General features: G+C 33.2%; 1 protein-coding gene across 1 annotated transcript in view; it reads left to right on the forward strand.

The window, feature by feature from the left end:
- LOC109063135 (mannosyl-oligosaccharide 1,2-alpha-mannosidase IA-like) overlaps window positions 1–16,778 on the forward strand; it is a 221,754-nt gene that overhangs the window by 95,408 nt on the left and 109,568 nt on the right. Inside the window, 1 exon segment of the mRNA XM_042773268.1 lies at window positions 9,498–9,594. Coding sequence (XP_042629202.1) covers window positions 9,498–9,594 — 97 coding nt within the window.

Consider the following 16,778-nt stretch of genomic DNA (forward strand, 5'->3'; position numbering starts at 1 on the left):
GCAAACAGACCAAAATACTGAGCTGTGCAGTGGTATATTTAATTTAGAATTTAGTTTTTTAATGGTTATATTTTTCATTTTCATATTAATTGTAATGGAAGGTTTATCTTTATTTTTTTTTTTTTTTCATTTCATTGTTTATTTATTGATTTATTTTTTGTAAAAAAAGACCGGTTGTAAGTTATTTTAGTACCTCAAGTAACCTAATGAAAACGAAACTGCTTTTACACCTAGCTGAAATAATACATTTAAGGTTTTTTTTGTTGGTTTTTTTTAATATTTTTATAATTTTTTAATATTATTTAGTTTCTTTATTTTTATTAAAAAAAGTTTAAAATAAATTAATGTATATTGTATTTCATTAAAATTTTATTTATGTTTATTTTTTCTTGCTTTTTTTATTTTAGTTAACTATATAATCCTCCGGTCTTCCCTCCTCCTAATCAAAGGCCCATAACCATTTGCTACAGAAAAGTCCCCACATCACTGCAGTTTCCGTATGAAGCTTGGTTGGCCATAGAAACAGTCAGCATCCGGAGATGCTCGCTTGAGACCGAACCTGAAGTAGATATATTTTTTAATGCAATTTAGGCATATAATGCAGTTTTTTTTCGATCAGTTTTTGTTTTCAGTATTTCCCCATTCAGGGGGAATTGACTTTATTTGAAAGTTGCTTTGATGAGGATGAGTAAATGATGAATTAAAATTTTTGCTGAATTATTCCTTATTGTTCATCAGAGTCTTCTATTCAGAAAACAACTCAAGGGCCTAAAATCCTTTGTAATTGGACTGAACTGGATTCTTCTGGCCGTCGTGAATCGCTGAGTTTAGTAGCTGCTCATTTAGCCTCTAACCACCATATTTTTGTCTACTTTTCTTGTCCTCTTGTGCTGCTTAATCTGCGTCTGTGGCTTTTTCCACCGCAGCTGCTCGCAATCACGATCGACTGAGACCCTCCATCAGCCGACTTCCTCCTCATCATCAACCTCCTGCTTTTTATGTGTTTGTTTGATAATTACCTCAAAACGCTTCTCTATCAAGGGCCTGAGGTCCATTATGCACCGAGACCAGTTCTTTGGTTATTTTAGCGACGCTGAGCATTTTTAGAGTGGGAAGTTTAGTGGGTTTCACACAGTTGCTGGCTGTTGATGAAATATCGATGCAGATTCACTGCTGTTATCCGTCAGAATGGGCTGACGGTTATCACACACTCATGTTCATGTTAATACTAAAAGCTTCCGGAAACCTTCCTGTGTGCTGTTGTGTTTGAATATATCTCCTGTGAATGTCTCTGGAAAGCTGAGTCACTAACCTGATGATGGCTAATGAACTATAAAGCAAGTCTGATGGTTAACACCTTCCAAAGTTTTCACGAACTTCACTCTAAGCAGTTTAAGCTTCTCAGTAGGAATACATCTTTCAAGATTTAAATGCCCCGTGGAATTGTTATATGAGTGGAGTTTTTCATGTTAAACAACAAAGGCTTATCAAAGTGCTTGTTCTTTTTTTCAAAATGGTGCATTTTACAGTTTTACCTAGTACTTTGTAAAACAAAATGTACCATTAGATCTATTGAGATTTTCACTGTACAGGTAAGGAACTTACTTGTGTACCACAAACCAGATTTTACCAAAGCTTTTATATTTAACTTTTCTGTTTTTCCATTTAATTTTACTGTTAGTATTGTGTGTGTAGGGCTACGTTTTTTTTTTTTTTTTTTTAAACATATATATATAATATCTATTTTTTTTCCCCCTCGTATTAGTTATTTTAGTACATCAAGTTAACTAGAAGTAAATAAATTGTTGCCTTGGCAATTAGCGACAAGAAAAATAATAATTTCAGTTTAACTTTTTTAATATATTTTTTTTAATATAATAAATGCCCTTTTTTTATTTTAGTTAAAGTTTTTGGCATTTGTGTATTGTTTGTATTTTTATTGTTTATATTTTTATTTTATATTTCTTTGTTTATTTATTTTTTTAATTTTTTTGTGTGGGGGGGTAGTCTATATCTACGTTAAACGAAATAAAAAGTATTATTTTTTTGCCTTGGCAACTCAGCTGAATAAAGTATTATTTCAGTTTCTTATATTTTAAACTAAAGTTTTAGGTAATTTATTTGTGTGTTTTTTGTAATTTTTATTAGTTTTTGTTCTTTAGTGTACTTTTATATCATCATATTATAGAGAGAGAGGAAGAGATTTTATTACATTTTATTATATATATATATATATATATATATATATATATATATACTCTATATAAAATTGAATTTTAACTTTGCAGTGGCTGAAATAAAAGTTGAAAGTGACAATGGAAAAATACGAGATTGATAATGCAGGAAACACTGTAAGAAATGTACACAAAATATTGTTTGCAAAAAAAGTTTCCTTGTGTGTTTTAAACTCATGTTTTATTGCAAGAAATATCAAAACAATTAAGAAAAAGATGACAGTTTGTAATGTCGTGATTCACGTCAGAGGTTGGTTTGGTTCAAGGCTTAAAGGTCTTTATTAAAGAATATTTTAAATATGCCTGTGGAGAAAATGAATGCGAAACATCCCTCAGGAAGCCAAGGCTGATTTACTGTCATTAAAAATGAGACACAATGCAAAAAAAATCTTAATGCCCTTTAAAACAAACAACCTTTTCTTCATGCAAAGTTTAATTTCTAATGAGTTGGTGGTGAGATATGACCTGGACACGTTTTTGTGACATCACCCCATAGGACATGACAACAACCGAAGGACCTTTGCATTAACTGAATGAAGTGGAAGAGTTTTACAGAAAGCTGACTAACAGATGCCAAGCCAATTATTCCCTGCAATAAACGTCCGGGGAAACACACGGATCTGACGCAGCCTTCTTTCCAGCCCCCTTGCGGAGAAATTCCTCATCACTGAATGTCCAGACATGACAGAGCTGTAGACAAAATTATTGATACCAGACACAGAAGAGAGAAAAGAACACTGCCTGAAGAAGAACAGGTTGCACATCATCTGACCAGTGGTGCTGTTTTGAATGTAATTAAAAAGATACTATTATAATTTTTATTAATATCTTGTAATAGCTTTTATTTTTTTTATATTTTCAGTTAATTTTAGTTCAATTAAAGACCCATGTTAGTTTAAGAGACCAGTGTATTATGCCTTACTGAGTTATTAAATTATAAAGACTATTATGGTTTTCATTAACCTTTTTACTTTTAAAAATATTTAAATTATTTTTTTTTTCTAGTTTACATAAGCAGACCAGTGTTATTTTAGTATAATTGAGATTATTCTATTAAAAAAAAATTTAAAATTTACCAATTTCCATTTTTTATTAGAATGTTTTGTTCTAATGTTGAACACACACACGTTGCACACACACATAACATATTTACACCACACACATATATATATATATATACTAATATTAATTTAAGTGTCATATAAATTTACTTTCAAGTAATGTAAATGCATTTTTATGGTTTATGTGTCAATTTCAATTCTATATACTACCCTGAGTTCTGACTGATTAAATCAATCTACTATTATATTCTTTGATAGTGTCAGTTAGCTTCATATATATATAATATATATAATCTCTCAATCTATATATATATATATTATAATATACTATATACTATCTCTATATTTAATATATATATTATATTATAATATGTATAACCTATTAGTTATGTTTAAAAGGTAGTTTATGTATTAAATAACCATCGTAGGCATGCCAATCTTCCCTAATCGAAAAACAAAATTAATAGGGTAATTGTTAAAATATTTTGATATAATAATATAGGGCTAGATTATATAATATTTATATATTGATTATTATACATATAATATTTTTATTTTTTTTGTATAAATTTAAAAACAAATAGCAAAACAAAAACACAAAAAAGAACAAATAAATCAGTCTATCAGATATATAAATGGGTTAGTATAAAACTATTTGAAGCGAGTATGTGTATGCATTAAATTGTTTAAATATTTGTTATTACAAGTAATGAGTATTGGATTGAAATAGAAGTGTTACTGAGTAATTGTCATAAAATAATTTCACAATGCCAAAAATTTAATACAATTCTTAAGTCTTTAAATTATGCTTTCACTTCTGTAAGCAAAATAAATGTCCTTAACAAAGATTTTTTTATCCCCGTTTGATAACGGCCTTGATTTGAGAACCAAGAGCCAAGATGTGTTTTGACCAGGTTACAGAGGTTTCAATGTTTGTTCTTCCTGAGTGTTTGCATTTGTTGCTCCTTAGACCGCCCCAGGTCTGGGCTGCAGTCACGCAGGAAATTAAAGCCCATAATGGCTGGCGTCCACTTCATCTCATTGGGAATCGCATGCCGCACACCGGGGGATCATTATGTTGCCATTTGTGGATCAATATATATATTTATTTCTCTACGTTCTGTGCAGAAACAGGCCAGCCTGCGGATGGTTTTGATGTGCCAGGCGGGACTTTATTACGAGAGGGCTTAATGCAATTTTTTAAAAGATAAGAATTGTATCAGCAAACCGAGGTGAGGAGCAATTCATCAAAGTGTCAGGCCCGGTGGGAATTGGTTCCTCGGCTCCTACTCTCAATTTGCTCTGGAAAACACCTGCCGAAATGGTGTTTCTTGTAAATGGCTTATAAAGTAATTGCTGCCTCATCTTTACAGCTGGTCCGAGACATTTAACATCAACGGGTTTTCTGAGATGCTTAATAAAGGCCTGCCCGTCCTTCTGTGTGTAGACAATATTAAATTATCTTCGTTTTTTTTTTTGCAAGGTAAATTGTGATTGTTTGCACCAGATCGCATAGAGACAGATTGCAAATCATATTCTGTAGATTTTACAGCTCTCCAAATGTTTATGAATCCTTTTAATTAGGACCTCTGGACTTCATGTCTGCCTTTATATGCTAATACAGTTGGTGTAGTGCAGTAATATATTTTTCCTAGTGTTCGAGTTTAAAATCAGCATGCTGGCTTCCTCATCAGTATCTTTTCATTTGAACCGCTGGCCTTGTTGTTCTGTTCATCTGCTTTGTGGAGTAACCAGATGTGACTGATGGGTTCATTTTCACTTGTAAGGTGGGATCCGGTTATTTACTCCCTCAAGCTTCACTTCTCATGTTCATCCAGCTGTTTGCAAGCGGTTGTTGATTAAGTTGCAGTAATGAAAGAGGATCGCTCCATTAACATTTATTAATACAGAAGATGCTTGTACCCACAGTGATTTTAACTACATCAAAGGTTTCTAATTTATCAGTGTGTATATATATTTTCAAAAGTTATACTTTTTTAATTCAGGTCAGCAAGGAGGCATTAATTGGTCAAAAGTACCAGTAAAGACATTTGGAGGTAAATGTTGCAACTAATGTTGTTCTTTTTGAACTTTCTTTCATCAAAGAATTCTGAAACGATAAATGTATGCATGGTGTTAAAAAAAATAATAATATATATTATATATATGGCAGCACAAATATTTCAACATTGAGAATAATCAAGGATGCATTAAATTGTCAAAATTAGCAGTAAAGACATTGTGGAATGTTACGAATGTTGCATAATGGTGTTTCTTTTGAACTTGCTATCAAAATTCAAAGATTTCTGAAAGATAAATGTTCATGGTTGTTAAAAAAAATAAATATATATATATATAATATCTATGGCATCACAATATTTTCAAACATTGATAATAATCCGAAAATGTTTCTTGATCAGGCAATCAGCATATTAGTATTGATTTCTGAAGATCATGTGACACCTGAAGACCTTAGGAAGTATGCTGACATGCCCTCCTTTGATCACAGAATATAATTGTACTTTACAATACATTCACATGGAAAACAGTTATATTAAACTGTAATAATATGTCTTAATTTCTACTGTATTTTTTGATCAGATTAATGCAGCTTTTTGGTGAGCAGAAGAGACTTTCTTCCTCTAAAAAATCGTTAAAAATGTAGTAGGATATTTTCCTGAGGCCATGTTCACTATATTGCTTAAAATGGTATATTTCCAGCAAAATTATCCGCGACTGGCAATCAAACCCAAGGTCTTTGGCATTTCCTATCATCTCGCTTGCTGGTTATAGAGTTACACCAGTTATCTAATGTTAGAAGTTAAGCACTAATGACTATGCTCACCCGCGCAGACCGTTTTCTGGATTCTGGCTTGTTTGTTTTTGGGTCTTTGCCATCTCATTTACCATTAAGGGATTTGAGAGATGACAGTCATGATGTGAGGGCGATGTGATGGTTCTGTTTTTGTGAATCTCCTTAAACAGCTTCGAGTCATTTCTTAAAGTGTGTATAGGTTCTTATATAGATTTTTCATCACACCTGACCTGACCCCTCATTCCCAGATTTACTAGTTTTCTCTTTTACTAGCTTGTTGCTTTCACTACCCATGTTTTTTTTTAATGAATAATAAGGGAAAAAAGGCCGTCATGTCACTATTATTTTATACATCTATCTTAGTTTGGTCTAATTAGTTATATTTTATATACATATAAATTAAATACTATTTATATTACAATACATATTTCTATGGCAATTATTTTCTTTGCTTATATATAAATATTTATTTGGATATTGATTAATATTGTTAAAACAGGATTTCCATTCTTGCATATTGTGTTATATATGCTTAATGAAATGTCTTTTAAATATTAATAAAAAGGTTGATAACAAATAGTGATATAAAGAGTAATGCATATGCAAACGACACCACCATATATATATATATAAATATTATACCAAATTATGTTTGTATTAAGCTCATAAACTGCATTGCAATCAATAATTGCTTTTATTTAAAGACATTTGATTTGTTTTGAAAAGTTGATTTAGAGGTCATTGTAATTTTGTTTTTATAACCAGATTTTTTGAGCATAATCATCAGTATTGGCAGTGTTGTCTACTCCTGATTCATATATAATTTATACTGCATCCTATGTCACTGTATGTACTATATAGCTAGTGTTCAAATAGCATTGTTTTGTGCAGATCTGTGGTGTAAAGCCTCGGCTGGTGCGTTTAGTCATATGTGCTGCTCGTATGACTGTTGTCTGCTGTCAGAGTGTGGAGTGTTATAATTTGTGTACATTCAATCTGGCAACATAAAAGGAAAGACACGCGATGTTTTGATTTATGCTTTGATCAAGAAGCGCAGAACATATTTATACTCCCAGATGTGTTTATGAACATCTTTGGTAAAACTCTTCCAGCTCTGCCGGGAGATAAAGTGGACATGAAGTGCAAACAGTTAGCAAACACTGCTATGTTCTTTTCCTTTTCTTTGGCGCTGAACTGCCTCAGGAGAGACAAAACCAGCACCATCTCAAAACCGAAGCATTGCAAGTCGCTCTGAGCACAAAGCCCACCGCTCATCAGTAACAGACTATCCAAAAGCTTATTCAACCCAAGATCGCCACAACTCCCCGCCCAGCTGCTTCTTCATCTCCAGCTCAAATAAGTATCACGGTTGGAATTTCTTATTATGTTCCCTATTATGTCGAAAGCCCTTTTATTGCGTCGTTGGAGGCGATCCCACATCAATTATTAACTTCCTCCTCAAGGGAAGAGAGTCTTTTTCAGAGCTTGCATTCTGGAGGTTGTTGGTGCCAGGCGTCTTCCAGAGCTTCTCTCTTCCTGGCTGTGAGTGAAATACTCATTCAGAGCTCAAACCCTGGAGATTCGCAAATCCACCGCTTTGGACACAGCAGCAGTAGAGCCCGGGTTCTTTGTAATGTTCCTTCATCAACTCGGATCCATTCAAGTCCCATGATTTTATTTTAAGTTTAGGTCTTAGAAGCCAAAATGAAAACTTATTGACATGCTTTCTTTTCCTGGTGTTATTATGAACATTTAAAGGGGTGTTCACCCAAAAATGAAAATTCTGTCATCATTTACTCACCCTCATTGCGTTCCAAACCTGTATGAGTTGCTTTCTTATGTTGAACTTAAAAGAAGATTTTTTGAAGATTGCTGGTAATCAAACAGTTGGTGGTTCTCATTGACTTCCATATCTTAAAATATCTTCAGAATATCTTCTTTTATGTTCAACATAAGAAAGAACTTCATGATCAAATGATACCACAATATTTTGAGTAAACTATAACAAAAACATCTTGAACTTCATGATCAAATGATACCATCATACATGAGTGAAAATATTTGTCTTTATAATCAGAATCAGGTATTCAGTAGAGCTGTGTAGTTAATGTAGTGATTGCAGACATGCAGGTTTATAAACATATATTGTATATACAATATTTGTTCCAAAATAAAACTGAATTTTTGTTCCAAAATAAAACTGAGATTTTTTTTTGTGAAAATAATCTCTTCTACTCACCAAGACTGCATTTATTTTATCAAAAATATTGTAAAATCAGTAAAAAAAATAAAAAAAATAAATAAAAACCTTCAAATAATATTTGAATAAATGTTCATATGTAATTTATTTCTGTGATCAAAGCTGAATTTTCAGCATCATTACTCCAGTCTTCAGTGTCACATGATCTTCAGAAATCATTCTAATATGCTGATTTGCTGCTCAAGAAACATTTATGATTATTATGTTGTAAAACGTTGTGCGGCTTCATATTTTTGATAAATAGAAAGTTCAAAAGAACAGCATTCATTTGAAATGTAAATATTTTATTATAAATGTCTTTACCGTCACTTTTGATCAATTTAATTCATCCTTGCTGAGTAAGTGTTAATTTCTTTTTTAATTATATTTAAAAATTCTATAAAATATTTATTTTATTTATAATGTATATGCATAACAATACATTGTTTTTTTTATAAATTAGTTTTGATAATTCTTATTCTGTTCTCATTGCTTAAAAATATTGATGCATTTATTTAGCTAATCACGAGACTGTCTTTAAAAAGTCAAAAAGTCAAGTTTTAAGAAGAATACTGTTTAACACACTTACAGAACAAAACAACTTATTTTATGTGCAATGGTTAATGGAGATGAGAAAACAATGATGATGTGTTTGTTAATTTATTTACTTGATTAATGCATGTAGGTAACAGTCCATTTCTTTGTTGTCATCTGTATGTTCATGAATTTCTGTATTTATTTGATGAATATGATTCCGCAGGTCTGCCCGCCTTCAAGCACATCTAATTATGACAGTGTGTCGCTTCCAGCAGAAATGAATAGAGCTTGTGGAACATGATTAAATTCTTTGTTGTTTTTCCTTGTCATTTAAAACATCCTCATATTTCTTCCTGTAATTTTTCCAGTCCTCGCCTGCATTTATCCATGCTTCAGAGCACCAGAGGTATCGTAGCTAATGTGTTAAAGCCGTATTCTTCTGATTCATCTTCATTGTTGCTTGTTGTTGATCAACGAACATCTGTGCCTGATGGCTTTGGATATTTTTGCATCCTGTTATCTTGTTTTTGTTTGAATGCCAGTATTGTTAGAAGCACATTTAATGAGTGAGGAGATATCTCACATCTTAACCGTTTGTTTTGTGTTTGCAGATGATGAAGTTCGCCTGGGACAACTATAAACGTTACGCTTGGGGAAAGAATGAACTTCGACCTCTGACCAAGAATGGACACATTGGGAATATGTTTGGTGAGTGAGGTTATCATTTTACATCAACGTTTATTGTTTTCTTCAGCTTGCATTAGGTCATCTTTCATGGAAACCAAAAGCATTTCTGGCTCGGCTTAAATATGTTTGTTCCACCGAATGTCCAAAATGACTATGCTGTGCCATTAAATCAAATGTCAATTTTATTGATACTGAGATGAAATTCAGATTGCAGATTCAGTGTTTGCAGTCCTTCGTGGCTCTGTGGTAAAACCTAGTGTAGACTATATGTGTGCTGAATGAGTTGCTGACTATGTAGAACTTTCCAAACTCGCTTATAAGGTTGCATTTCTGTTAGAATGTTGTCTTAGAAAACTGCTGCTTATACAGACAATGAGGTTGACTAAAATTCAGAATGAATTGGCACAGGATGTTGAATTAAAATTTGAATTGGAATGACAGGAAGAGGAATTTATCCACAACAATTCATTATAATTTCATTAGCCCAACACAAGTTTTTGTGATGATGCAACCATGCCGATTTGTTTTTATTGTATGCAAATTTGTATGCATATGTAAATATATGTATTTAGTCTTTTTGTTGGTTTCAATTAATTAGTTAATTAGTTGAAATTAATAAATCAGATAATATTTCTAATATGGTTCTAAAAAATTACTTAAAGTTAATGTTTTAGTTATTTGTTTTGTTTTGATAAATATGTCTTTAATCAATGAAAAATGGAATTTATAAAATTTTATGAAATAGAAAACATATATAATATATATTCTATTTTGATTAAAGACAGGTTTTTGTGACAATACAACTATGGTATATAAACTACAATTTATTGTTATAATGTCTACGCATTGCAAAGTTTTAATTAATTAGTTAAAATTAATACATTTGTTTATATTTCTAATTTGGTTTAAATAAATTACTAGCTATTTGTTTTGTCACAAAAAAAAACTAAAAATCATCTAAAATAAAGGTAAAATGATACATTTTAATGAAACAGAATTTAGATTTAATTTATATTTCATTAGATTTAATACATTTCAATTTTAAAATATTAAAGACAAGTTTTTGTGAAAATGCCAACCATGCTAATGTTTTGTTATTAGATGTCATTTTGTATATATATATATATATATATATGCAGATATATATATATATATATATATATATATATATATATATATATATATTATATATATATATAAACTATAAATTGGTTTTTAATAAATTATAATTAATAAATCATTTAGTGACTCTAATTTGCTTCTATTTGATGTCATTTGTTTATCGTTATAGTTAAAATATATAGATGTAGTTAAACATAAAGATAATATAGATGTAGTTAATATAAAGAAATATATACATTTTCTATGTATGTCACATCAAGCATTTATTATTAATATAATCTAATGCTTCTGGAAAAATTTATTTCAAGATTTTTTTATTTTTTTTTTAATCTGCTTTTTAAAATTAAAATTATAATTCTGCCTCCTGTTTGTAACCTCAGTTATCATTTAAAAGACATTCTGAATTCATTGTGATCTCAGACCTCATGATCTTATAGAACAAGTGACTGTTTCTGTTGTTCCACCTGTTTACCCTGTTCTCACTGTTCTGGTGGAACATGAAACCACTCTATGACTATCTTCATAAAAAAATCTGACTGCAGATGATTCTGCATTGAAAGCAGACTGAGACCTGCAGCTTTAGATCTGCTCCGGTACTGTAATAATGTGGCCTGTACTGTAGAAATATCAGCACACTTGACATTTGGAATGTTGCTTTACAATAAGAAGTGAGGAACATGGATTTTAACCAGTTATTGACAATATTAAAGGTCAGTGTGGGAATGAGGTCCGTACCATCCACTCATATGACATCAAATTGAGCGAATTGTTTTCTTATGTGCTCTGTAGGACAGTATTTTCATCAAGAACCGACCTTAGACAGAACTAGAACGTCTGGCTGACATTTACATTGACCAATCGTAGTTGTTTTACAGTAGTTTTAGGGGCGGGATTATCTGGAATAGCATAGCAGTAGTGATCTGTTGGTAATCACTCAAAATACCTTGGCAACCACTTAGCAACACCCTGGCAACCAGCAGAACACTAGCAACCACATACCTTAGCAACCACATAGCAACACCCTAGCAACTACATATCAATGTCCTGACAGTCACTCATAACACATTGTCATCCACTTAGCAACACCCTGGCAACCAGCAGAACACTAGCAACCACATAGCAACACCCTAGCAACCACATAGCAATGTCCTGACAATCACCCATAACACCTTGGCAACCACTTAGCAACACCCTGCCAACAAGCACAACACTAGCAACCACATTTGACAGACTAAAACCATTCAGAATATATTAGCAACCACATAGCAGCACCTAGCAACTGCATAGCAATGTGCTGGCAATGACCCATAACTCCTCGGCCAACGCTTAGCAACACCCTGGCAACCAGCAGAACACTAACAACCACATTTGACAGAGTAAAACCATTCAGAATATATTCGCAGCTGCATAGCAATGTGCTGGCAATGACCGATAACACATTGGCAACCACTTAGCAACACCCTGGCAATGGGCAGAACAATAGCAACCACATAGCAACACCCTAGCAACTACATAGCAATGTCCTAACAATCACCCATAACACCTTGGCAACCACTTAGCAACACCCTGTCAACCAGTACAACACTAGCAACCACATTTGACAGACTAAAACCATTCAGAATAAATTAGCAACCACATAGCAACACCCTAGCAACTGCATAGCAATGTCCTTACACTTACTGTACACATTACACCCTGACAACCACATACTAACACTGTGGCAACACTATAGCCAATATTTTGACCAAAAACCATCCTTAGACTGAAGGAGAGCATCTGGCTGACATCTAAAGCGACCAGTCACAGTTGTTTGAAACAACTGAATACTTAATACAGCACTGAATAGTTATGAATAGTTTAACAGTGTTTTCTAACAGAAACGTGACGTCCCACAGACTCAAGGGTCGAACTCCAGTCCTTTATCACTTAATTGCTGTTTTCTATCAGAGCAACCCAATTAGCCTCGGGAAACTATCTGTCTTACCAATCGGATGATCGATGCAGGATGTGAATTAGTCATTTTGTGACAAATTCCTTCAAGCTTGGGAAAAAGATGTCCTACTTTGTGAAACAACTAATCCGATAATCCAACAGGGTTGTGCGTTTGTTGCCGCGCACAGGTTTCCCGCCTCTTACAAGTTCCTTGATCTTTATGTGTCCCTGTGGAGCCGAGTATGAAATTGAATGCCGTGTCCTTTAGTTCAGTCCCATGAGTAAATAGACATGCAGGAAGATTGCATCTGAATTTAGCCGACTTGTCGAAAACATACTGATATACTGAAAATCACTGGGATGTTACTGTACCTGCGAGCTCTAGGACGGAGGGACAAACGTCTGCCGTGTGTTTCTAATTCTCATATCTCATATTCCCTTTTTCTCTGGCTCCCTTCATATTTAGTACCTGTTCTGAAGCTGTACGTTAGGGACACTTCTTTTTCATTATCGTGAAGCAAACTAGAAAAATAGAGTGGAAAACAGGAAATTAATAATTCAGAACGGATCCACACACAAATAATTCTCTAATAGAATGTGGCTTTCTTCTTTTTTTGCCTGCTAGTTTCACAGGTGTTATTAACATGGGAGCGAAAAACAAAAAAATATTATTAGTGGTGCTGGTTAATGCAAACAGTGGCATTATTAAGGCTTATATTACAGATTACAGGTGGCTGATGATAAAAACTATATAGGGAAAATTTTTTATTTTGTTAATCGTTTTTCTGTAAAAAAACAAAAAAAAATAAATATAAAATATTCTCAATAAATAAAAAAAAACAAAATAATAAAAGTAACAGATGTTCACTTGGTGTGGGGAGGGGGTCAGAATGACAAGTTTCACCTGAGATTTGGAGCCAAATTAGAGGGGTGTAAAATGACTTTAGAAAGAGATTGTTAGGTCTGTTAGTTAAATGTTTTGATTTTAGCCGTATTTGTTTCATTTTATGCCAGCGGTGGCAGCTCAGAAATGGTAAAAAGCACTTTTTGCCTCAAGTTTACCTGCCCGTAACTCAAGTAGTATTAAATATATCTTAATATCCTTTTAGATTCTGGTTCTTAATAAACTTTCCTTTCTGTATTTTCATTTTAAAGGCCCTCCAAGGTTCAAAAACAGAGATATGGAGATCTTAATGTAGCTCCATGAGTAAACTGCACAGTTATTGTACACATTTTCAGTGGACAAAAACCAAATTTAGGTCATTTTTTCATAAGCTGATACTTTTTTCTTTTAAAGTAATATCTGAATAACAATGTTGAAACTAGAAATGTATTAAATTGCAAAGAACAATCCCTGCCGCTGTAGCCATGACCTGTGATCTTTGGGTTGCAAGTCTACCTCTCAACCATTGGGCCACGATTGCAAAAATTGGACTGAAGTACATTCCCAATTAGATGTCCTGAGGGGCAAAAAAAGGAAGTAACGTTTTAAAGTACCGGCACTCCAGTCCACAAAGAGTAAGATGCTAGTAAATTTATTTACAATAAATAAGTGATGTACAGTGCAAAAGATCTAAGCAAACAATTTACAACGCAAGAGAAGCATCTTTTTCAGGAGTGGGCAGAGCCTAAAATAAAATATAAATATCACCTGGAAAGAAGGCAATCTAGTTTACCTCAAGGATGAAAATACAAATAAACAACATAATTTTATCTGCTTCCTAACTAGCAAAAAAGGAGCACAAAAAAGAAAATGGTACCAATTCTACTGCTCCCAGCACAAAACTTAAAAAAAAAAAAAAAAAAAAATAAATAAAAAAAAGGCAATGACCCAAAAGCTGTGCACTACAGCCAAATCACACTTAATTTTTGCTTTTAAATTTACACTTAATACATAAGACTGCACACACTACAGCCATAACACCCATATTAAGCTCAAAACACACCAACAACAAGAGAAACACTCTTGGGACTGGCACACTCATGCTCTTGGGAGAAGGAACATCTCACCACTCTTGATCTTCTCTTTTAATACTGGTTCCTTTTTAGTGACATTGACTAGATCAGCTGATAGGTCCAATCACCTAGATTAGGACAGGGAGGAGCACACAAAATAGGACAAAACATACAAAAACTACAACTCCCAGAGGGCCGTTGGGTCCACTGCCAGCATATCATGAAAGACACACACCATGATAATAAAACAAATTCATACATCCTGGGACGTAACAGTCTGCACAGTTCACCAAACATCTGAAGGGCCACTGTAAATGAAGGAATCAGTCAGAATGTCATTACAGATCTAAATAGTGGCTTTTAATTTATGCTGAGAGTTCACTTTCCTTTTAGACATATGATCCAATAAAAATTGCATGTTGATGGCATCAAAGCCCATTGAGCGCTGAAGGCCTGTCGGGGTCCGTGCTGAAGCTGCTGGATGAATGTGACTGTCAGGCGCTTTTGTAGCAGGCGTCTGCTGGCCATCACTCAGTGACACAGCAACAATGGCCATGAAAAGCTCTGGCATGATGTGATGAAAGCTAATTCCATGACTTTATTAATGATTAGAACACTTCCATCCCGTGCGAGTTGTTGATCGCTTGATTGAAAGATCAAACTGTTTAATGAATGTTTCACTTGTTTTGTAGTTTCGCTTCAGGCTCTGTTCGGACAGGACTCGTTCTCCCTGAGGCGAGGTTGTGTTGTATTTCACAGGCATACTTTGTGATTTTAATTCTGTTTAAACTGAATATGCCGGTCATTTAGAAAAGAGTAAGAGCTGAGCTATGAATTACATGTGTATGGGTCTGCATTGTCTTGATTGCACTCTATTTGTATGGTTTGTGCGGCGTGATGCTGCTTCTAGTGAGTGTTTGCCTAGTTCAGAGAGGAGATGCTGGAGAACTGAAGCACTGTGGGGAGATATCGACTGTCTGTCTCTGCCGTGTGGATCTCAGGGCCGCTGTGTGTTTGTGATAGAGAGAGAGAGAGTGTGTTTGTGTGTGTGAAGCCAGTAGTTGGGAGCGCTCTTTTGCAAATCTAGCTTGCCAAGCAACTCATGATTCAAAGTAGTTCAAGTACTATTCACTCTTAAAAATAAAGAGTTCAAAAAGTTTTCACAGTGATGGCATTGAAGAACCATTTTTGGCTCCTCAGAGATCCGAAGAGTTAGATGTAGTACAAGAAGTTGGTTTGATTTGCAACTTATTCTGGCCCAATAAAGCCGATTGCGGCCTGTTTTGCTGTCATACAAAATAAGCAAAATTAAACACATTTTCCAAAAAGTGGCCCAGAGAGAACTAGAATACTTTAGAAGAGAATGTTAAAACCAATACATCTAATTTGGCTAATTTTTGAAGGGTTAATTCCCCCAAAAACAGACAATTCCCACAAAAAGATAGGATTAGGTCATAGTTAAATTAGGACATTTAAGTATCTTTTATAAAGTGCCTTAGAAAATAACATTACCCATGTGCATCTTGAGACAAAACAATGGCACTGATATATTTTAAGATAAATCAGTGCAAGTTTCTTTCACTTAAAACAGCCAAGACATGCATTTTAGTCTGGGACTGGGTTTAAGTCTTGTCTGTAATGAAACTGGGGAAAATGTTTGTATTAATATGCAAATGTATTTATATATATTTTAACACACAAACACACATCTATACTTATGTTTGATCATTTTTTTTTTCTATATTTATTTCTAATTTAGTAAATGTGTAAAATAAATTTACATTTAATAGCACTGTCTTTCAATTAAATGGTGTGTATTGTATATGTAACAACACCCTGGCAACCGGCAAAACAATGTAATCACATATGAAAAAAAAAAAAAAAAAAAAAAAAATTTTTATATATATATATACATATATATACATATATATATATATACATATATATATATATATATATATATATATATATATATATATATATATATATATATATATATATATATATATATATATATATATACAGCATCAACTTTAAAGAACACATATTAGTGAACCACTGCTCCTCATCAAGGTGACCACAGAGGTAATGGTGACGTTGTTATGAGGACTTGCGTGTCCTCATGGTTCTCCTTTATTTTCCCGTACTGCATTTATTCAGCCCTTTTTTCCATCCTCTTGTTTTTCTTCCACACA

This window comes from Cyprinus carpio, chromosome A16, assembly GCF_018340385.1.
Source record: "Cyprinus carpio isolate SPL01 chromosome A16, ASM1834038v1, whole genome shotgun sequence".
Classification (NCBI taxonomy): domain Eukaryota; kingdom Metazoa; phylum Chordata; class Actinopteri; order Cypriniformes; family Cyprinidae; genus Cyprinus; species Cyprinus carpio.